This window comes from Triticum urartu, chromosome 5A, assembly GCF_056163025.1.
Source record: "Triticum urartu cultivar PI428250 chromosome 5A, HENAU_Tu73, whole genome shotgun sequence".
NCBI classification, from domain to species: domain Eukaryota; kingdom Viridiplantae; phylum Streptophyta; class Magnoliopsida; order Poales; family Poaceae; genus Triticum; species Triticum urartu.
In genome coordinates, this window is record NC_141877.1 from 120,156,886 (window position 1) to 120,182,115 (window position 25,230).

Sequence of the window (25,230 nt, forward strand, 5' to 3'; positions counted from 1 at the left end):
GGTCCGGACCTTTAAGAGGCTTTGGGATTAATTATGGCCCATATCAGATTCGGCCCGTCAACTGGACACTATGCTTTTGGGCCCACTTGCTAAAGGCCCACTTAGTAATTCGGCTTGATATTAGTTTTGGCTTGTTAAGGGCCCGTTTAACATTTTAGCCCTATATTAATTTCGGCCTGTTAAAAGCCCGTCATATAGTTGGGCCTAACTACGACCCGGTTTGCATCCGGCCTGCTCGCAGCCGATATCTGATTGGGCCAAACAAGGACCGAGACAATTTTGGCCTATTAAAAGCCCATGATTTGATTCGCACAATCATGGGCCGGGGTTCATTTCGGGCTGCTGCCGGCCCATGAGCTGTTCGGCACGTTTCAGGCCCAACCTACATCGTGATTGCATGACGGCTCGATTATGTACCGTAATTTACAGTTTGGCCGGTTTACTGCGAAGACAGGATATATATACAGTAAAATAACTACAGCATCGTGAATAAGAAAAAACCTAGACTATATATGAAATTACGGCATATTACATCCACTGGGCATCAAAGTTCGCCACTATGATAATAAAGCACAAGCAGACAGCAGAATACATACACTGGGCATCAAAGATCGCCACCAGTGCAAATAAACACGCCGACAAAATAATATACAAAACCGACATCACTTCAATAGAGTTCAAGAAAGGTTAGCCCTGCTGGGGAGCTGCAGCCCAAGCAGCTGAGCAAGATGATGAGTCTGTGCTTGTTCAACAATTATATCTTCCTCACTCTGAAAGATAAACAAGCAGACAAATGACAGGTTTTGCACATAAATGTATCAGTGCTGACAATTCATCACATTTCTTACTGACGAATAAAGTGACACAGTTTAAAATTGCATTAACACAATATGGTATTGATCAGGTCAAGACATGGCAGGAAATGCCATTGTGAAGGAGTTGGCAGCTTCACGACACCACTGGATTACATATCAAGTACTCATAAGTATCAATGATTAGTGTGCTGTCAATTTATACCATTTCAGATTGGCAAATAAAGAGATGGTTTAAATAATAGTAGAATGATATGACATTGTTCATAGTTAAGACATTGCAGAATATGACATTGTGCTGTAGTGGGTAGGTTCACCAGACCACTAGATTACGGATGAAGAACAGAAGCATACATGCAGTGCAAAAGAAGATCACTTGCTCTGTATAGTTTAATTTACATGGTATGAAGAAGGAACTTGGTTGTACAACTGAAAACTTAAATTGAGAAAGGACAAACTTTTGTTTATGAACTACATAATAAACTTCAAACAAGCAATTTGATGCAAACACCAAAAATAAATAGCTATTGTAGTCATGCCTAACCAAATATATACAACAAAGTTTGAATGCTTGAGATGGACAAACTTACATTATTGGTGAAGACAGGCTCTATAAAGGCCTTGTCCATGCTGATGGGGGGGGGGGCAATTCAAGAAGTTTACCACATAATCTTCTTCAAAAGCATTGCCTTTATTCTACATTTTGTTAAGAGTAAATATAGATGTGATAATATACGAAAAAATGGAGACTATTTAAGATAAGATGAAGAGTGATGCTACATAACCAAGTAGCTATAAATGTAAGTGCAGCGATACAGGCAAAAGGTACATCCAAGAGCAATGCACAGTTAAACTTCTTCAGTACCAAACTTATGGTAAGAGTAAATATAGATCTGATGTGTAGAAAATGGAGGGCAAAGGAAAATAAGCTGCAGAGTGATGGTACATGAACAACTACCTGTCATTATAAGTACATTGATAAAGGACATCATGTACTTACAAGAACAATGTAGAGCTAAAAAAACATTGGCATTGGATATATTCTACACTAATGTGACCATTCATGCAGATCAGATAATTTGGAGCGAACAATTGATAAGCAAGCTATCAGGCATACTGCTGTCACATAATGAACCAGGTATGTATCCAAGTATAGTGATACATGACAACAGGTACTAACAAGAGCAAAGCAGTGGGCAGCATATTTGCGATTCCTATCGTTCTTGTCAAACCAGAATTCTTCTTCGAGCAGATTTCCTGCAAAAAAGATCCGTAAGGCACATGCGGAAAATTAGAAGTTCAAATTGTCATGTGATTTCATAGACAGTACCTCATCCTGGGAATGAGACCAGTGCATAACAAGGTTTTTCCATTCAATGTATTCTAAATTTAGCAAAGGAAACTTCACCGGAAATTCGTTTATAGACTTGCCATCAAAGTGTGATTTCCTCAGGTAACACCGATACTGCTGCAATGCTTCCTTGAAAAGCACAAGCAAGCTTTGCTCGTCATGACTATCCAGATTGACCCTCGCCTAGTTACAACAATGTAATGTAAATCATTGATGTGTTCAATCAGCAGAAAACAGGAAAATAATAACCATGAATAATAGCACTTACACGTAAGTTGGACAGGAAGATGTGAAAATGGTGTTTGTCTTCATAATAATCTTCCCATGATGGGAATATATGCACGTAGTACCTAACAACATTGAAAGCATTGTCTTTTAAACTGGGAATAAATGGAATGGGGTTCCAATCTGCAGGAATTGGCCGTCTCTGCAGTTGGGATAGGTCTTCGGCCGGTGGACTTGTTGTACTTTTTGCTGGAGTGGGATTTTTCTGTGGTACAACTTGTGCTATGGCAAATGAAATAGGTATACCTTTTGCTGGAGTGTAGGTCCTGTGTGGTGGGGCTAGTGGTGTGGCCAGTGAAGTATGGGTACAGTCTGTTGGAGTCGGTCCTACATTTTGTCTCACTGGTTGTACAGCCAATATAAGTGGGGTGTTGTCTGATTTCTCCGGCACCACCACGTTTTTCAAGGACTTTGCTGGTGCTCCTTCAGGTTCGGCAATCACCCTATTCCTTTTTGATGTCTGATGCACAAGAACAACATTTGAGTGGAAAAACATGGTATAATGACAGATGGAATATGTATTGATAATGGATGGGCATGGCATCTCGACATATATGATGAGTAAACTAAGCAGATGGCGGTGCAACAAAGTAGAAGAAATGCAAGACAACATATGCAAGATACCCGCAATCAATAAAACATTGCCAAATTAGAACAGGCACCTTGATGGGTGAATAGGACAGGCCATCTGCCTTTGACTCCTCGAGGTTAGAATAGTCATTAGGATCATATTCTGAACAAGAATCAACAGGTGGGGAGCGTATGAGTTTCATTGCATCCAGAATGGCACTCAATGCCTTGGTGCCAATTTTGTAAGTCATTGCAGTGTTTAGCTTCAAGAGTGGACTGCTGCTAGTGCGACACAAAGCAGCTACACAAATCATAGTGTAGATATAACGGGAAAACCTTAAGCATCAGAGTAAAATCAGCAAAGTGGAACTTGCTGGAATATATGTGCTAGTATTGCCGGTACGGCTAGAAAGGCTTCGAATACCAGCTCTCTTCAAGTGAAGGTGCGGTACTGTTAATATCAGTGTAACTCTCAAAGGCGACACAGCACCCCGCATTTCCTTGCTATTCTTATAGGATTCAAGTGGGCAGGCCACTACAAATCCTATTCCTATGTTTACAAGATCCTACAAATCAAAGAGGCTCAAAGTGTCCATCACAACCGACCGTATAGACCTCTACACTGCAAATGTCCCTGCTCATCTTCAGTATAAGGAACATACTGTACCACTATCATACTCCTCTGTTCCAAAATATAAGTCTTGGTAGAGATTTCCACTATGGATCACACACAGATGTATCCAGATACATTTTAGAGTGTAGATTCACTCATTTTGCTCCATATGTAGTCCATGGTGGAATCTATACAAAGACTTGTATTTAGGAACGGAGAGAGTACATATTAAAGAAGAACGGAAGAGGAACATGGTAAAGAAGAGCAAGCAGATTTTGGATAATAAAAAATGTTGGTTGCGCAATGCCCACACATGATGAAACAGAGCGCATTAAGAATGCAACTCCCAGCTGTCTCTCGACCATTTCAGGCGGTTGGATGAAGATCCTACGTCTCCTAACCCTTCTTCTTCCCCGTCTCTGATTCTTCCCATACAGAACACCGCACGGGCCGCCAGCCGGACCATCGACCTCCACCGCCTGTGTTCCTCCGCCACCCCCACCTCCACCCCAACCCCCACCCGCATCGAGTTTTCTTCGTTCGGTGAGGCCCCACAACCACCCGAGCCCCTTCGATCGCACCGGCGAATTCCGGTGAGCTCTGAAAAATCGACTGACCCAATTTTGAAATTTAGTCTACTGTGATTTAACTAGTGTGGAATATAAAAGGGGAAAACCATAAGCATTGGGAGTATAGAGTTGAGCGTGCCATGGCGGCTCTGAAGGTGCAAACCGGACAAAGGCAACTTCGCAACCAAGACAAGAAATTAGAGTAAAGCAGTGGCGATCTATTTTCTTGCCGCGATAAATAAGTTGAGTAGATACGAAAGAGTACTGCCTCTGGTGCGGCGCCGTGTACGCATCTGCTGAGAATTTGACGGTGCTGCGGTAGTGATGGCTGTCGGCGGCGTGGAAGCAGATCTAGGAGGGTAGACGGTGGCGGCGGGGCACGGTGGACGAGATGGTCGTAGGAGCGGCGCCGGCAAGGTGGACAACGGCGGGGATGAAGCGAGAGGACGAGATGCAAGGATCCCGGTCCGAAGCCGTGGATGAGAGAGGTCGATCTCTTGTAATGGACGGCGGCGTCGGGGTATCAGCTCTGGCATGGTGGAGGAGGACGGCGGGGGATGGGGTGGCGGACGGCGGTGGATGGAGGAGGGTGGGGTGGAGAGGGTGTTTTGGCACCCACGGAGTACGAATGGGGAAAAGGGAGGTAGAGAGGAAGGAGGTAACCATGTATTCAGGGCGCGCTTGTCTGAAATGCGAGGAAATTTACAAACTTAGCCCCCATTTCAAATTTCTACTACATCACAACAACATTAGTCGGTTGGGGATAGGACGGTAATCTTGCATACACCGAATATTTGCCGACGAGAGTTTGTTTTTGGCGCCCACCGTGTATGAATATGAATCGGGGATGGAGTCGATTTCGGCCGAGGACACACTGTGTTTTGGCGCCCACCGTGTATGAATCCGGGTGAGAGGCGGTTACGTCACATTTGGGTGAAATTACAAACCTACCCCTATCGAAACCTATAGAAATCCAGCAGATAGGCTTTGTGTGACAGGGATAGGCAGTAGTGATTTCCATCTCGCAGATTTTGGTTTCGGGCGGTTACTGCGACTTTCCCTGCTTCGTTCAAATTTTGCAGAGTGCACGTTTACCGTGCCAACTCAATTCGAATCCCGTTTTTATTCTACTTTTTTCGGGCGGGATCCATTTTCAATTGGAATTACATTCTATATACATCATTTTTATATATACTTTCAAAAGCACAACAAAGAATTCTGCTTCTTTATATGTATAATATGATTTACAAATACAATGATCTCGAAATCTTAAGGTTGAATTCGAAAAAAATTAACCAAATTATGTTCTACTAAAATGTATGGATCAGTAATATCTACATATTAAATAACATAGATGTGCGTGAATTCATATTAGTATGCATTTATGATAGATCAATTGTGGTTCGAGTATGGATTACATGTATCATCATCTCGAATTCAAATATTTGAATCCCTTGTTTGTCCACTCCTTTCACGCCCATCTCTCTCGCATGCATGCTCCTTCAGGTAGCTATCATTCTCTTTTCTCCAGCTCACCCGCACGCTCACTTCATGTTTCTCCTATCCTCGCAAACATGGTCTCTCGATGTCTCCCTTGAGAAGTGTCACACTCTCCCTATCATTATACATTACACGGTTTTCATTATCTCTCACGTCTCTACTGTTCTCTGATATCACTCGGTACCTAAGCTTTCTTTTTCACCACCACACACACAGTCTCCACTCATCTTTCACTTTGTCTTTCTCTCTATGGGATTCTCTCACACACCCTATATGTCTCTACATATGACTCATACCACTAAAATTACTCTCTCTCTCTCTCTCCTATAGACACAACATTTGTTGCGGTCTCCTGTTCGTCTCCATCCCAGACTAACATTATTCATTTGTTTACCAATCAGACAACCCCGAGTACCGTCTCCTCTCTCTCTCTCTCTCTCGCAGACACACACACAACTCCTGCTTCCACTCCCCTTCCCGACTGCCGTCTCTCTCTCACACACAAAACTCTCGCTTTCGCACCTTGACTCGTATTTCTCTCACAAACATTTATCGACTAGCTAGCCTCTAGATAGGTTTATACACCCGCACACTCGTGCTTCCACCATCGCATACATGTCTCTCTCCCGCTCCTTGTATCTATGTAGATTTTTCTTCCCTTCTTGAGATACGCCCTCTCGATCGTGCACACACATACTATTGCCTCATTTTAAGTTGATACCTATCGCACACACACTCCTTGTGTCTTTGTCACACATGCACTCCGTTCTCCTCCACTCTCCCTCTCTCTCACACACACATGGGCTTTTTGCAACAACTAGCAAGATGCCCATGCGTTGCACGGAACATCAAGATGCATTTGTATGAGTAGTTTATCTTTTGGGGGAAAATGATGAACGAGGGAAGGCCTTATTTGCAAATGTGGAGGGGTGTGGGTATCTTTTTGCAAAATTGCCATAGTTTCCTTCCTATCCGTCAGATATAGATCGGACGGCCTATATTGCAGGATGGCAGGCACATGGTCATCACCGACAATGCTTTTTATAAGAGTAGGGATAAAAAATAGAGTTGATGATGATGGTGGGCCTGCCATCCTGCAATGTAGGTCATCCGATTTATATCCGATGGATAGGAAGGAAAATATGGCAATTTACCCGCACTCTTCACCACATTTGCAGATAAGGCCTTCCCTCGTTCATCATTTTCTCCCACGAGATCTTGATGTTCCGTGCAACACACGGGCATCTTGCTAGTAAGAGTAGAAATTAGACATATACCACTTCTCGAATCTTGAAACCAACAACATTCCTCCCTTATCTCATCAAAACCGCCAAAGGAATATATTTTGAGTGAAACATAACATATTTTTAGTGATATACGTATTTCAAAACTAGACTTTTTATCTATCAAATCGGTGAATATGTATTAATCTACTTTGATCGTGTGGCAACGCATTGGCACATTGCTAGTAGTTATTATAATTTTTTGGACACCAGACAAACGGTGGAGTACATATACGAAGAGAAGAGGCGCACACATGCAGTCGGCCTCTTGCTGTCTCGCACACATGAGTGTTACGTAAAGGCGATGTTAACAAATAAACCCTAAAACCCTAGGTGCACGATTGCTGCATTCGCGGGTACCGGGTACGTGGTGGAGCACCTTTGTAGGAATAGTCAGCTCGCGTGATAATTTGATCCGTAGGAGTTGATGGTCGGGACCAAAGGTGAACGACTTGGAGCGCGGTGGCTCGCCAGTTGCCACAGATCGAGTAGCCACGTTTAAAATATCGTTTTTTTAGCGGGGTTAAGAGTTCCGATTTTCAATGACGCGTTATAAGTAGTAAGTAGTTTTTAGAACGATTGGTATAGAGCGAAAATGGAATTCATAGTACTACGTACCTCCTTGGCGTATGGTTGTATGGTTTTTTTTGCGATGGAGGTTGTATGGGTTTATGTTGCGAGATGTTGAACCTGGTAGTTCTAGGGCAAATACTATGGTTTAGATTTAGATGCTGGTTTTCAGTAATGAAAATCGGAAGGGGAAACCCTTCTTTGATTAAAAAAACCACTACCTCCGTTCTGGTTTACTAGTCCCCATCGTACTTTGGGTCAAAGTTTGTCCACAAATTTTACTTGTAAAATGTGAATGGAAAACAAGATTTTGTTATACCCAAACAAAAAAGGACTGGAGGGAGTGATTGCTCTGACACGGACGCGAGCTCTCATAGCGCAGGCATTGAACCGGCACGCCGACCAAGAGGGCTGCACTCGCTGTAGGCCCGGCTGAGCACGCCTCCTCGCCACGTGCAACCAGCTTAAGGCTGCCCCGCATGCCTTCATTGAATTCGCGCGTGTGCCGGCAACACGTCCTTCCGTGAGCCGACAGGCATTTTAGAATACAAAAATGACTAAAATATAATTAATTTACGCATGGTCTTGACTTGTTGTGCTCGCACTGGTAGCAGGAACTAGTAGAGTATTTTCTTTATTTATAACTCTCCTCACATTTTTTTGGCTTTGAAGTGAATCATGGTTGTGGAAATTATGTATGAATGTGCATATATCTGTGAACATGAGTTTGATGTGGAAGTTGAACTTGGAATGTCGGGCTTGCGCATGAACTATACCATGTCCAATGCTTCATCTGTTATTGTTTGGAAAGTAATTGCTGTTATTGCATGACCCAAAAAAACATTTTGTGCCACATCAGTAGATGCACAGATATCACAACAGGCATGCTGATTGGATAAACATTTGAACCTAGCTATTATGAAGGAAATTTTGTATTGACAACAGTTTTAGATAGCAGGAGACGCCTAGCCTGCTCTGCCTCTGCTAGCTTATTTCTGGCTTCTTCCATCTCTTCTTTGGCTTGGGTGAAGAGAGCATCTGATTCCTCTTTTCTCTTCTTCAGGAACTCAGCTACATTCTCAAGGGCTGCTGCACGCTCTCTTTCAGCCTTTACTAATGCCACAAGGACACGAACAACTGACGACTCCACCTAGCTTGTGTGTAATCCAACATCATCTGGGAATTTGCACCTTGTGTCTAATCCAGCATCATTAGGGAACTGACACCTTGTGTGTAATCCAGCCTCATTTTGGAAACATGATCTCGAGGTTGACCATACTTCCCTCCTCGCAGGAACTGCATCCTGACATGAAGTTACTTCTTTTTTAGATCAATACTCAGAGCAACCTAGATCCATTTAGTAGAAGCCAGATAAACAGAACTCGGAGAAGTGAATTCAAAAGGAAAAAAACAGACTACAAGGTGAGAACACCCACTTCCTACATCAAGCTAAAAACGAAAGCATTAGGACGATTAAGACTCTTCTTATTACACATCAAAGAACACCACACTTAAGAGAAAGAGAAACTACAACATATACACATCGAAGAACACGAGGCTACACGAAAGTAATTGAAAGGGTGTTACTTACCAAAGCTTGTTTTACAGGTTCGGTGCAGCTCCTTGAAGATGTCCCAAATATCCCGTGTTTGGTCTTCGTTGCTCCTCTGCATGTTCGCACTCGTGGTTTTAAAATCTCAACATGGCAAGAAAAATATACTACTAGTAATACTTGCGCATCTTGTGGGCAACATTAAAGCACTCGTCTGCCATGTTAGAGCATCTCCAACAGAATCGCAACATGCGGCGCTTTAAAAAAGTGTTTACAGTGCTGAGATCGAGAAGTAGATACTAGAGAGTAGAGGATAGTTCTCAGCATAGATAGATAAAAAAAAGATAATTCAACTACTCCTCGTTGCCGGACTCCTCCTCAGTGATGTCCTCCTCCGATGTCTGACTGTAGGCGTGAAGATACCGATCATCGTCGGATTCCCAGGGCGACGCTGCTCCTAGCCTCATGTTGAATTGAGCGTCCGCTTTTCGCCTATGCTTGTCCTCGCGACGCCCTCCTCTTATCCCTCTCCGCCCTCCTTTGCGCGTAGAACTTGCGCTCGTTGATGATGTCCTGCAAGAAGTGTTGGCGCCACAGTGCCATGGCTTCCTCGTCCATCTCGGTGATGCCAAGACGGTGCTCCCACCTCCGGTTGTCGCGACGATCCTCGTCGGTGCTAAGCCCCGCGTCAGCATGTTGGGGAAGTTCAATGTTCTATGAGGCCACCAGAGGCGCCACACCGCCTCGTCGTACGCGCGGGCGGCCTTGTTGGCGGTGTCGAAATTGCCGAGGCCGAGGCGCATCCTGCAGAACCGGATCTCGGCGGAGAAGCCGCCGGAGGGGCGTGCGCGGACATCGTGGTATTCCCAAGTTTCCCGACGACGCGGCGGCATGGTGGCGCGGTGGCGGCGAGGCGAAAAAGAGCGGGGAGAGAGCGGTGGCGAGGCACAGAGCAGGGAGAGAGCGGTGGCAAGGCACAGAGCGGTGGGAGGGCGTTGTATCTTATAAAGCGCGCCGGACGCCACGCGTCAAAACTAGCGCACGCCCGGCCGCTTTTTCCCGCGCGCGCGTGATCCTTTCCCGATGTCTCTGCTATCTCTACTCTCTTCTCTACTGTTATATTTATTTTATATTTTGTATTTAATATTTATCTCTACTTCCTTTACTGTCTACTTTTTTTCTCTATATTTTTTTCTTGCAATATAGGCCTTCCGATTTATATCTGACAGATAGGAAGGAAACAAATGGGAGTTTTGCAAAAAGATACCCATACCCCTCTCCAGATTTGCAAATAAGGCCTTCCCTCGTTCATCATTTTCTCCCACAAGATAAAGTACTCATACAAATGCATCTTGATGCGTGCAACACATGGGCATATTGCTAGTTCTAAAAACCTTTCCATCATTTGCCACACTACTGGTTGCAGATGAAAAACCTACCCAAGCACAACGCGATACAGGAGCGACGCACAATTACAAGCTGATATTCTGTTGGACAATGGAGGCTATAACCAATTACTTTTACGAGAATAATAGCACCCAGGAAATTTGAAGGGTAGGTATGAACAAAATTGGAACTGCACATGTACTGCTAAGTGATTCAATACACACATTACCAATCGAGGAGGAGAACGATGGTCGCGGCGACCTCTGTGAGTCATGGTCGGCAACGGGAGTTAGTTCATTGTCCACGACGGTGGTACTTCTGCGCTTGGCGTCGGCTTCCAGGAAGCAGATCCGAGACCGTGGAAGACGATGCCGGGGAAGAGGCTCCGTGTACGATGACGACGGTGGACTGGCTCTAGTGCGGCGTACGAGGTCGTCGATGAGGCAGATGCGCTGCGGTGGACGAGTGCGCCGATGTAAAGGGGAGGAGCACGAAGGCTGCAGTGCCGTGGAGAAGTCTATTTTGCGGTGGGGATAGAAAATGGGGAGTATTCAGGTGTACTACTCTGGGTGCCGGGGTGGGGTTGGCTGGGTAGGGTGAACCTGAAGTTACGAAAACAGCCCCCTACCAAGCGTCATCCGTAGGCCTGTTCTGAAGGCTATGATGATAAGTTCCCACTACTCGAATCAGGGTCGCGGGAGATTTTCCCGCCGACCTCAAAATTTTGTGACAATGGACTCCCCGTGTGGCGTGTTGAGTGATTCGGCTAAGCAACTAGCGAGTAGTAGTAGTAAACTCTGCATATTAGGTTTGACCGAAGTCAAACTTCCTAAAGTTTGACCAAGTTTATAGAAAAATATAAACATTTACCATAAAAAATATGTATGATGTGAAAGTACATTCAATAATGAATCTAATGGTATTTATTTGTTATTGTATATGTTAATATTTTTTGTTATAAGCTTTCTGAGAGTTTACAAAACTTGACTTTGACCAATGCTAATACGCGGACTTAAATAAAAACGGAGGGAGTACACATTTGTTTTCTTAGTTTGTAGTGAACTAATCATTTGTTGAAATTGTGAAATAAATATATTAGGCTATTGACTTCGAATGTAATGGTCTATACAATTCAATAGTTACAATCATTGTCGAATCCCAAGATGTATAAAAGGTCTATAGTACTTCATAACATGCTCAAACTCACATAATCCCAGTCAAATGAGAATCTAAATGCATTTCATAGTTATTACTTTGTAGGATGCAACAAAAACAACCATAACTCTACATCAGCCATTATAGAAGCAACATTTTGACATATCCCAATGTGTGAATGAAACATGCAGACAGAGCTTTTGAAGATGGAGCAGATAGGGCGGGAAAGATTGTATGTATGTGGACGAGAGAGTAGGAGAAAAACCTAACGAGACACACACAGAGAGAGAGAGAGAGAGAGAGGAAGAAGTTTGGTCTGTGAGAAAGAGGGATACATGTAATATACATGAGATGTGTGTGCATCTGGATTCTATATACGTGGAAGGAGAAGAGACAACATGTTTGATGAGAGAGCTAGAAAAACATGGACGAGAGGGGAAGGATCTCGTGGGTTGAGGGATTGACAATTTTGTGCGGGGGAGAGAGGGATTGGTAATTTTGTGCAAGAGAGAGAGAGAGAGGGTGGGGGAGGAGTCAGCCAGCCGTCGTCACATCACCCTGCTTCCTAATGACCCCGCATTCTCTAGCGTGGTGTGGTCGCCGTCTTCGATCTGCTCAATGCCCTCTTTGAAGATTGAGGTGTTGTGCATGTTGGGGTGCAAAGAAGCACAAGCGAGAGTGGTCGCCGTATAACCTTGGATGGGGATGAATTGTGTGCTCGGGGGAGTGTGTGTGTGTGTGTTGTGCTGCATGTGTCTGTCTGTGTGTGTGTGTCAGATATTGAGAGAATACAAACCTAAGGAGAGAAATGGGTATTCATGAAGAGATTGTGCGGGCCTTGAGGTGGGCAGGGGCCGGGTGAGGGTGTCAAAATGTGCGCGTTGATGCATGTGTTGCATGCGACCGTGCGAGGGACAGACGAATCGAGAGAGATGGTTGTTGTGTTACAGATGCTCCTCTCTCTGTCTCTCTCCCCCCCTCTCTCTCTCTCTCTCTCACACACACACACACAAGTAAACTAGAAGACCGTTCTCTCATGTATACACAACGTATCGGCATCTATCTATGTCTCACTCATGCATGATCATTTGCACATTCACACCTCTCTATGTCTGTATCACACGCACACCGTCTCCACACTACCCTTCTGCCAGAACACACATATGGACACATACACACATTCTCTCTCAGAGTCACACACAAAATCAGTATTAAAAAAAACTAGGGCGCACCTAAAACGTCCAAATCCAAATAAACACGAACTGGAGCTAAATTCAAATATATATGGAAATATTGCAGCGTCAAGAACTCTCATAGAAAAAAAGTTGAGTAATATTCGAGGATTGTTTTCACACACACAAAAAGGTTCGGTGGATGTCCTTCGAGCGCGACACGGTGACGCACCGTTCGATCGACCGCGTGGCCGTGGTTCACGCGCTTGCACAGGATTCCGTATCGTGGCTATGGTACTAACTAATAAAAGCGCTGCCTAAGTCTAATGTTTACGTGTACTAGTACGGTTTTCTTTTAAGTTTGACCAACCTTATATATAAAACTAAAGTAAGCTCCCACACGCGCACTCATCAATATGCCGCTGCCGCCATTGCGCATGCCGGCGCCCGCCTGCTCCGGCCAACAATTTCTCGCCCATCACCGCTGTGTCGCCGCCATCCCTGTGCCATGAAGCTGAAGGCTCGCCCGCTCACGTCGTCTGCAGTCCCTCCTCGCGATGCCGCCGCGCTGCCAAGCACGCGAGCAGCTGGTGGAGCCACGTCTATGCACGTAGCGTACATAGAGGAGGACGAGCGCGTGCTCCAGCACGCCGGCGAGGAGGAACTAGCGTGTCATTGTCGTCTCTGCCCGCGCGGAGGAGGCGCGCATGGTGGCTGTCGCGGCGGAAGCCGGTCGCACGCGCGTCGAGCCCGCAAACCGGTTGCGGACACGGAATCTACCTTCGAGACCTTGAGTGACACGTGGATCCTGCAATCTGAAGGAGCAATTTGGGTCAGTCGACTCATGTGAGCCGTTTGATGCAACATGGATGGCTAGAAGGGCTTCTTCCACCTCTTCTGCCGTCTTCTTCCTTCGCTTCGTCAAACTTCTTTCACAAATCGACTAACCCAAATTATACTACTAGTACGAACGTATTAAGTACAGTAGGAACACGAAGATACGAGCAGCAGTACCAACTGCAAGAAGAACAATAGTAAGACATAGTACTAGTACTACTGTACGTACTAAAGAGTTCAAATAATGAGAAAGAACATAAACATAGTTCTGCTGGGGCCTCAGCACAACACACCCTTGAAAATAAACTAAGCAACTAGTCCGCTTGATACTGCAGTAGAACCAGCATGAGCGACGACATTGCCACCTACTCGGAGTCCGAGTCCACGTCCTCGACTTCGTCCTCGTCCCTCTTCCTCTTCTTCTTCGCTGACGCTTCTTTGCTTGAACCGGACACTGGGCTTTGCTTCTTCATCCAACCCTTGTAGATACTTAAACAAAGGTAGGCATCCATTGCTGCATACAGGATGTGATCTTCATCTAATGTCTTCGACTCCCATGCATGATGAAACTCGTGATGAGGTTTCTTCAGTTTAGCGTATGAAGGATCAATCATGGCTGCTGCCAGGGTCAGAATTGAAGGTTGAGAGGAGGACACCAGGCTTGCCTTCTGGAGATTAAAGGGCTGGCCTACAACGAGACCTATCCGACGCATGACATCCCTATCGTTCTTAAATCCTACAGTAACGAATTTCACTCTTTTGTCCTTGAGGAAGTTCTTAAAATCCTGGCACTCGACGTCGGCATGGCATATGTGGTAGACCAAGAAAATGTTATGTACGCAAACCTGGATCACGGCGGGCTTCTTCCTCTCTTCGTCCTTTAGATATTTCTCTCGTCCCAGGACTGTGGTGTACTCAACATCTAGTCCAGCGACCCACTCATCCGTTGAACTGTTGAACATGCGTAGGAAGCGAGCAAGCCATGCTTGCACCGTCTCGGATCCACGTGTGTAGATGACGATGAACTGATCGCCGGTGATGGCTCTAACCTGGTACTCAGCGGCGACCATGGAGATTTGGGAGGCCATGGATTTTGGAGGAGGGTTAGGAGAAGTTGAACTGTTGTATCCCGCAAAAAAACTAGGAGCGAACTAATGTGAAAGGACGGGACGACTGGGAACGAACTATTGTAAGGTAGAAGACGGGGACGAGTAGGGCGTGCGAACGGCGTGGGGTTGCTAGCTTGCCCGGTGGATAAACGGCTGCAAGCCCCCAAAGAGTTCTCGAGAACTATGTGGGACCCACTAAATGTCATGTCTACTAGACCCATATCATAGGCCTGACGGTATAGCTTCTGCCTGTTCGCACGCCACGCCGGCACGTGGATGTAACTTCACTTAATTCCATCAAACGTCGCACCTCCCACGACCTTCGCCTCCCTTGCGCGGTCGCGCCCTTTGAGACTTCGACCGGCTATAAATGAGCAATTTTTTGCCTTTTTTTAGACCAGCAATTTTTTTGCCTACTCCGCATGCATGATACTCCCTCTGGTCCTTTTTACTCCCGTCAACCGTTTGCAAAATGTTTGACCAAATTTATACTTTTTTTGAACACCACCTTATATTAATTAACCGGCCACACCAGTATACTCATTCGATACAATATTCACCACACAGGGCGGTACGTTATTTACAAGAATACCATCTACTCTATTGTCAAAGCTATACTTAGCGATTAAGTGTGCCACCTTATTGGCCGAATGTCTAATCTTTGACAATTGAAGATTGTTGATCAACATCGAGATGCTCAACGCTTTCATCTTCAGGTCACGCATAGCAGACCTGTCATAGTCCCCCGATGCAAGAGACGCTACCACAAAAGCGCAATCAGTCTCTAAAATTACAGGATTATGAAGAGAAATACCTATGTAGAGACCGGCAATGCAAGCCCTAAGCTTCGCTTCCTCCACGCTTTGACAGGCATCAATGAAATACCACGACCAAATTTATACTAAAAATATCAATATCTACAATACTGATTATAATGAGTATAAGAACTACATTTTATAATGAGTGTAAAAATATTGATTTGACATTGTGAATGTTGACACATTTTTTTATAAGTCTGGTGAAAGTAGAGGTACATTGACTTCAAACAAAACTTAAATGCACAATGCAGACTAGTTCTTCCGTCCAGGTGCGTGCCATGTCCTATCTTGTCATCACAACAAGGTTAGCTATTAGAGTACCACTATCTCCCTTCTAGTTTAAGGGCTCGATTCAAAAATTTCACCTACTCTTAGCAAGATAGTAGAGGTGGTGGAATAGTTTTTGAAGTCTGCAAAAGTACTCAACTAGTGCTGTCGTTCTTCACAAAAAAATATGTTTACCAATGCATGCATGAACACTACTTACTCTAACCACCCTCTCTTCTTTAATTCTTTGCCACATCAGCATGTTTGCTATTCCCGTGTGCATGATACCAGCTAAGATACCACCATTATGGCCAGCCTTAATCATCGCATGCAATAATTTAGTGCACCTTGAAATATGAACATGTGTGGGGCGTGTATGTTTTTAATGACTTGAGACTATACCTAGCCCAGCATGCAAGATTACTTATTATGCACCGTTCCCCATACCTGCAGGAAGCCCGTTCGTCTCCAAATCGTTTCCTCTCCACGTGTGGAAACAATATGCCTGCCAAACTCTCCTTCTCCCCCCGACGGTCCCACCACTCCACCCCATGTGAAAAAATCTGCATGCATGACTCTCCTCCCCCACGCTCGTCCAATCTGTTGTGACCAGCAATATTTCCACCCCTTCGCTCCCCCGTAATTTACTCCAACAAATATGCCCACGTAGTTGTTACTTAACTGCAGGTGCATTGGGTCACTGACATATGGGCCCAACAGGGGTCTGGCCCACATGTCAGTGACGCAACTGGACCTGCAGTTAAGTCAGTGCAACTCAGTCCATATCTTACGTAGGTGTGCCATTGCTCGCTATAAATACTGCGCCTCCCACGACATCGCTATCTCCTCCCCCTCACGTTCATGTTCATCGCTATCTCCTCCCTGTCCCTCTCACGTCGACCACCATGGCATCGCCCCTCCCAAGCCCTAGGAGCCCCTCGCTGCACCGCACAGACGGTCACGCGTCGTTGTTCCGTTCCTCGCCGCCACTAGTCGAGGAGGACGCGTCGGTGTTCCGCTCCTCGCCGCTACGCGACGTGTTGCCGTTCTGTTCCTCGCCGTCAGTAGTCGAGGAGGACGCGTCGGCGTTCCGCTCCTCGCCGCGACGCGACGCGTCGCTGTTCCGTTCCTCGCCGCCACTAGTCGAGGAGGACGCGTCGGTGTTCCGCTCCTCACCGCGACGCGTCAAGGTGGACGCGTCGGCGTTCCCAATCTCGCCAGCATGCGCGCCGAAGGACGCGTCGGCTCCCCGCTACGAGGAGAACACCGCGCCGCCCGCCGAGCCCCCCAGCCTTGAGGAACTTTGGAAAGAAATGGATGTCGCCTTGTGGGAGGCTTTGCCTCCAGTAGAGCGCGCCAAAATAGAGGCGGAGAAGAAGGCCGAGGAAGAGAAGCGCACCGCGGAACAAGCTGCCTGGGAGGCCTATGTTGCATCCGAGAGAGTCAGGCAATTGGCTCTTTGGCAGAAGGCTTGTGCGAGGGCCGTGAGGGTGGCGGAGGACGCCCGTGCCGACGCCCTGAGTGCAGTCGGGCCCAAGCGCCTCATTTACGCTTGGCGGTACGTGGACCGGGTGCACGCTTCCAGCAAGGAGTACCTGTTGGCGCCGGATCACCACACCGGTGAGATCGCGCTCGCCCGCCAGCAGGCCGCCAATCAGCACCTCGCGAGTTGCTAGGCTGAGGAAGAGGCATTGTGTCGGCACGCTGGGAAACGGCCGCGCACCAGGTCACTCATGGCGCGCCGCAAGCGCTCCTGCGAGCGCCGTGGCTTTTAGGAGGAGTATAATTTTTGTTTCGTAAGGCGATCTCATTAGCTTTGGGACGCAAATGATAAATCCCGAACGTTCAGGAATTTTTAGCATCCTTAATTAAGTATGTAAAAGGGAAAGTTTGGAAACCTTGTGTATTCGTACGCATTTTGCAAGTACGTGCATATAGCACAAACTTTACTATATACTATCGCACTACACGTCTCTCTCGATATATGCTTGCAGACTGTGCTACTCCCTCCATCCAAGTCAATAAGTCATCTTTGGTTGTGCACCGTGACCAAGAAGGAGGGAAGACTTATACACCTAGATGGAGGGAGTACTACTATTACTTATGTAACTGCAAATGCACGTTTTAACATTACAATGCGGTTTTTATAAAAGTAGAAAAACAACACTAGTCAAGCTTGTGAAACGATTCAATGCAAAACAAATGCAAAAATGCTTGTTTGATTGTTTACTTTTAGTTTCCTTCTCTGTGGTTATTTCTCTGTCGTACTTTGTACGGAGTATCTCACTGGTTGGAAAGGCATGCAAATTCCCAAACCGCTTCCTACATCCTGTATCGAATTTTTTGCCTAACAAGTTGTGCCGTGCAATTGGAATTCTAACTTGAGTACTACTACTAGTAGGAGTACTAGGGGCCAGTTCTTTTAGGCGTCTAGATTAGTAATCCCATAACTACTACCTCTGTCCTGGTTTATTGGTCCCCATTGTAATCTGTGTCAAATTCTGATCATAAATTTAACTAATGAAATGTTAGTGCATGTCACATGCATTACTCCATCCGTCTAGGTGAGTAAGTCATCTTAGGCTGTGCACCGTGACCAAGGAGGAGGAGAAAACGAGAAACGTTAATGTTTATTTGCTAATTAATAGTATTGCATGCAATGAACTAACCACTGCATGTCGTGTTTGATATCTCAAGTCATTAAAATCATGCACACTCTTTATCTCTTATTGGTTGATATGTCAAGAAACAAGAAACGAGGTAGAAGTTAATGCACCGCACCTAAGTGTTTTGGGATTATTTGGTTTTCGTAAGATGACTTACACCTAGACGGAGGGATTACAATGGTGAGGAATAAACAAGTTAAATCTTTGGTTAAAATTTAGCACAAATTACAATGGTGAAAAATAAACAAGGACGGAGTAGTAGTTTAGAAGCCCAAATAAATGAGTGAGGCGCCTTATTGTTACTCTCCACTGTGACTAGTCTTGTGGGAAAAGCTGAGGAAGCCGCCAAAAGAACTGGCCCTAGGAGTAGTAGCTAGGGATCGAGTGTGCGAGATGAACCGGAGAAAATAAATGCAGAGAGATGAAATGCAAAAAAGACGGAGGGATGTGATGGTTGCTTGTCCGTTTATTTTACCAGGACACTTATTATTGGGAGTGGTTGGGTTTTGTGATATGACGGCTTTACTGCCGCGCCACGAGCGGGGTGAGAGGTGAGACTCCCGTGTAGCGCCGCCCTCTACACTTGTACTACATCAGTCGTGGTTTATTAGTCCCCCATTGAATTTGACTGAAGATTTAACTGACAAAATGTTAGTGCATGTCAACAAAAACTATATCGTTGGATTTGTATTTGAACATAGTTTTGGATGATATAATTTTAGGTGATATGCATCAGCATTTATCGTACTATATATAATGTTAGTTCAATTTTTGGTCGTACTAATCTATAGTAGTAAGGTGCCCGTGCGTTGCACCAAAGAGTGAAATGCATTGATCGGGGAGTTGTTTATTCTGACAAAGGATGTGGGGGTCATCTCATGTGTAATGGGTATCGATAGGTTTCTTCAGATATTATTTCATCTCTAGAGCTCACAAACATCCGGGTGAAATAGATAAAAAGGTATCTTTTGCAAACAAAAGCATTCAACTGTTCAACCTGCATCCAAAACTTGTGAAGAAATAACACTTATTGTGCTTTGCAAGAAATGATCTTTAAGAATTAGTTTTTGAGTATCGATTGTTATACATGTTGGCTACATATGACATGGCACTTTCTTATAGTCAACAGTTGGCTATACTATTAAGTAATATTAACCATGCCCTTATACACCTAGACGGAGGGATTAAATCAGGATGACTTGCAAGCGGGCAGAGGAGATGTAAGAAATGGTTCATCGTAAGTCTTTCACTAGTACTATAGTAAAAATTCATACATGGAAGATTCTAGACTAAACCATAAACGGATACACTTTTAATCATGCGCAATACTCCAATGAGCAAGATCATGCATGGAAGTCTCCACATGCTTACACAATGGATTACATTGAGCGAAGACTAATGATCAACATTTAACTTGATAATGTGTATGTCCAGGTGAACCTCCTTGGAGTCCCCGTGCACCACGTCGGCGGGTAAAGGATGCCATGGGTTTTCCAAGTCCACATTGGCGGGATAGTCCCAGCTCCCCAGAGTCCAAGTCCGTTCGATGAGGCCGGTGTCGCCGCCCACGCGACCCGGAGGGGTAGTAACACTGACCATGCACCCGTACATCGGCCTCGTGTCAGTGTCAGCGTCAGCGGCGTCGCCCCTGACACACATTACAGAGACAGGGCGGCGGCCTGCGCGGGCCTCGCAGGTGCCCACGATCAAGAGGAAGGCGCTGCCGTCCTCCTTCGAGACTAGCAGGCGGCGGTGATCCTCCAGCGACTCTGGCATGGTGAACGGGTAGCACGTCTCGTACTTGATGTTCTCCGCCAAGGGCCAGCAGTGACTGCTGCACGCATCCGTGAGGTGATGCACCATGTCCGTCGGCGAGCCACAAAACAACACCAGGCACTCATAGCAGTGGATGAAGGGCTCCTTGGAGGCATCGACCAGGCCGTCCATGAAACGGGAGTGGCTGTAGGGGACGTTGCGCCAGTTAAATATATGAGCAAGTTACTACGAGATTTAATCCGAATAAGCACAAAATAAGTCATGACAGCTATAACAGAGATGAAAATAATCATGTGGACTAGCATAGTAGTAGGATACAGAGTAGAAACACGAAATCTACCATGATTTCGAACAGGAAGGACAGAAACACATATGTTGCAACGGGAGTAGCACCGTTGGCGTTGAGGTTGTCGCCCATGTCCAAACACCACGTAGACACGGTCTTTGAGCATGGTTCGTAGTCGTTCCATGCTCGGGCATTGAAGTTTGTAACTATTTTAGATTAGAATATACTACTCCTCCGGTGCTAGTAGTAGAGCAGAGTCCTACTCTACTACTCTACTCAAGCAAGTTAGGGCATAGAACTGTAGGGAGTACCAGTACTGTGATCACTCAAGCAAGTTGTCTGGAATCGACATGACCCTACGCTGCTGGTATGTGTCTCGTAAGTTGTAACGCCCCGTATGTAACTTGCCATATTTGTATTCCAACTCTTGCCATTTTCGGCTCTAAGTTATGATATTCCCTCGTGGTTGGGTTTTGCCTTCGTTTCGCATTTTGTCCATGTCATGCATTTCATATCATGTCATCATGTGCATCGCATTTGTATACATATTCGTCTCATGCATCCGAGCATTTTCCCCGTTGTCCATTTTGCATTCCGGCACTCCTACTTCCTCCGGTGTCCTCTTTTGTCTCTTTTCGTGTGCGAGTGTTAAACTTTCTCGGAATGAACCGAGACTTGCCAAGCGGCCTTGGTATACCACCGGTAGACCGCCTGTCAAGTTTCGCGCCATTTGGAGTCCGTTTGATACTCCAACGGTTAACCGAGGAACCGTAAAGGCCTCATGTGTGTTGCAGCCCAACACCCCTCCAAAGTGGCCCAAAACCCATCCAAACCCCCTTCATCCTCTAGGCCGTTCGATCACGATCGCGTGGCCGAAAACCGCACCTCATTTGGACTCTCCTAGCTCCCTCTACATATAAATATGTGCATCTCCCCGAAATTTGCGGATGAAACCCCAAAAACTTCCCCTCTCCGCGCCGGACGTGTCCGCCCGCTGCCAGACACGCATCCGCCGCCGCCTGCGTCCAATTGGGGCTCGCCACGTGTCCACCGCCGCCCGCCACCGCGCCGGCCCGCCAAGGCCCGCAGCCGGCCCCCACGGGCCCAGCAGCCGTTGCCCGCGCCCGCAACCTCCGCCGCCTCGCGCCGCCCGCGCCCTCCGCCGCTCGTCGCCACCAGCCACCGTGCCGACGCCCGCTGCCGAGCACGCCGACGTTCGCCCCCGCGCCGCTTGCCGCCGGATCCGGCAAGCCCGCGGCCGGATCCCGCCGTCCCGTCCTCGTCCATCGCCGGACTCGCCACCGCACCTCGCCGGCGAGCTCTTCCGCAACTCCGGCCGCCGTATCCTCCAACTCCGGCGTCGTCTCCGGCGAGATCCGCCACCGCCTTGTTTTGCGTGCCCGGGTCAACCATAGATCCGGAGGTGATTTTTTCTTCACATCATAACTCTATCATTGTAGCTCCGTTTCATGCATGTGGCATATCAAAATGTTCGTTAGGATGTCCTGTTCATTTTGTTCCATTGCACCATGCTTGTTTGAGCCCATCTTGATGCCCTAAATGCTGTTATAAGAGTGCTATAAAATGTTAGTTTCTGTTTCTTAACAGATTATGGGCATTTGTCATTTTTGCCATGATTTTTGTGTGCCTCCTATGAACTTGAGCCCTACAGGTGTTTTGGGCTATGCCATGCCATATTTACAGGGGTGTATGCCATGTATTTTTGTGATCAATGTGGTGACTAGCACAAGCATGCAAAGTAGCTCTCGTGATTTTCCTGATTTCAGGGACTTCGAATTCTACTAAGTCTTTTCCCTGATGTTATTTTTATGCCATGTATCCATGTTGTTACAGAGTGATCCATGCGTCTTTTGAGCATGTTCAGTAAGGATGATTTGAGCATATGGTTGTGCTCTATCCATCCATGTCTTTTTTTGCATTTATGGAGTACCCTATCATGACTCAATCTTGCTCTACTTTTGCTATTAAATGTTCCTGGTAGATTGTTTAAATGTTAATCAATTTTGCCAAGGTTGTTGTAGTTGATCCATGCATGCTATGAAATGGTTCTTGCCATGTTTAGCTTCTTGATCATGTCTTCTTGCTGGGTGTATGCTTTGTTTGTCATGCAATGCCTTGAGTTGAGTGCATCGAGCTCGCAAACATGCCTACGTAACTCTGTTTTTGCCATGTCCAGTTTCTGCCAAGTCTGAATCTGTTAACGAAACTTGCTATGTTTACATGGGTGCCATCATGTTTTCTGTGCCCTTTTGGCTTATGGTCAGTAAGGGACTTTTGTTATATGCTTTGAGTAGTTTCATGCCATGCCTTGTTTTGCCATGATATGTTCCTGTACCATGTTGTTTTCTTGCTCTAAACATTGCTTCCTGATGTTAAATCCTGACATGTTATTTTCACCAAGTCTGTGAAGCTGATATCTTTTGTACTTTTGCCATGCTTGTTTGAACCTGCTATTATGTGATTTAGCCGTAGCTCAGTGTTCAACTTTTGTCAAGCATCTTGAGTGGATCACTGCCATGTGCTTTGTTTCTATGTTAGAGTGCAGTAGCTTAGTTTCTTGTTGCATTTTAGATGGCATCGTGCTGTTAATCGCAGGTTTGTGCCATTATTGTTTTGCTTGCCATTTGCAAACCGTGCATCCGATTCCGGTGATCTTTATATCGATTTCGACCGAAATCAACTCGTCTTTCCAGAAGCACTCTTGGTTTACCAAGTTGAGGCCTGGTTCAATCTTTTCCTTCCAGAGCACGCATATGCATCGCATATTACATCCCGCATATCATGCCATGTTTTGCATCATGTTGCTTGCGCATTGCACCATGGTTGATTGTGGTTCCCTTTGCTTGTGTTCTTGCCTTGGGTAGATTCGGGAGACGAGTTCGTGATCGAGGAACGCATTGAGTACGCTTACGAGGATCAAGCTTACGTCAACCTGGAGAACTTTACAGCCAAGATGACCATACCCTCGAAATCACTTCTATCTTTGCTTGCTAGTTGCTCGCTCTATTGCTATGCCTATGCCGTGATACCTACCACCTGCTATATCATGCCTCCCATATTGCCATGTCAAACCTCTAACCCACCTTGTCCTAGCAAACCGTTGTTTGGCTATGTTACCGCTTTGCTCAGCCCCTCTTATAGCGTTGCTAGTTGCAGGTGAAGATTGGAGTTTGTTCCTTGTTGGAACATGTTTATTGTTGGGATATCATTATTATATCTTGTTTACTTTAATGCACCTATATACTTGGTAAAGGGTGGAAGGCTCGGCCTTATGCCTGGTGTTTTGTTCCACTCTTGCCGCCCTAGTTTCCGTCATACCGGTGTTATGTTCCTTGATTTTGTGTTCCTTACGCGGTTGGGTTATAATGGGAACCCCTTGACAGTTCGCCTTGAATAAAACTCCTCCAGCAAGGCCCAACCTTGGTTTTACCATTTGCCACCTAGCCTTTTTCCCTTGGGTTTCGCGGACTCAAGGGTCATCTTTATTTTAACCCCCCGGGCCAGTGCTTCTCTAAGTGTTGGTCCAACCTAAAGCACCATGCGTGGCCGTCCCTTGGCAACTTGGGTTACGTTGGCTTCTGTACACTTAGCTTATCCAGTGTGCCCTGAGAACGAGATATGTGCAACTCCTATTGGGATTTGTCGGCACAGCGGGTGGTCTTGCTTGTCTTGTTTTACCATTGTCGAAATGTCTTGTAACCGGGATTCGAGTCTGATCGGGTCGTCCTGGGAGAAGGAATATCCTTCGTTGACCGTGAGAGCTTGTGATGGGCTAAGTTGGGACACCCCTTAGGGATTTGAACTTTCGAAAGCTGTGCCCGCGGTTATGGGCAGATGGGAATTTGTTAATATCCGGTTGTAGAAAACCTGACACTTAACTTATTTAAAATGAATCAACAGCGTGTGTAGCCGTGATGGTCTCTTTTCGGCGGAGTCCGGGAGGAGAACACGGTCTCGTGTTATGTTTGAATGTAAGTAGTTTTAGGATCACTTCTTGATCTTTGTAGCTTCTCGACCATGCTTTGCCTTCTCTTATCGCTCTCATTTGCGTAAGTTAGCCACCATATATGCTAGTGCTTGCTGCAGCCCCACCTCACTACCTTTTCCTACCCATGAGCTTAAATAGTCTTGATCGCGAGGGTGTGAGATTGCTGAGTCCCCGTGACTCACAGATTACTTCCAAAACTAGATGCAGGTGCCGATGATGCCATTCCAGGGGATGCGACCGAACTCAAGTGGGAGTTCGACAAGGATTCAGGACGTTATTATGTTTCCTTTCCAGACGATCAGTAGTGGAGCCCAGTTGGGGAAATCGGGGATCTTATGCATGTGGGGTTGTCTTTATTTTGGTTCCGTAGTCGGACCTTCATTGTATTCTGGATGATGTAATGCTATATTTATGAATTGTGTGAAGTGGCGATTGTAAGCCAAATCTTTATCTCTTTCTGATTCAGTACATGGGATGTGTAAAAATTACCCCTCTTGCGACATGCCTACAATGCGGTTATGCCTCTAAGTCGTGCTCCGACACGTGGGAGATATAGCCGCATCGTGGGTGTTACAAGTTGGTAATCAGAGCATTCCCTGACTTAGGAGGCCCCTGCTTGATCGAATCGCTGGCGTTGTTGAGTC

The 25,230-nt window shown here is 46.0% G+C and overlaps 1 protein-coding gene across 1 annotated transcript; it reads right to left on the reverse strand.

Moving 5' to 3' along the window:
* Positions 1–9,458: 9,458 nt before the first annotated feature.
* On the reverse strand, positions 9,459–9,998 carry LOC147970525 (uncharacterized). The gene has a single exon (XM_087523472.1). It carries the CDS (start codon positions 9,996–9,998, stop codon positions 9,459–9,461), a length of 540 nt encoding a protein of 179 aa, XP_087379598.1.
* Positions 9,999–25,230: the final 15,232 nt, after the last annotated feature.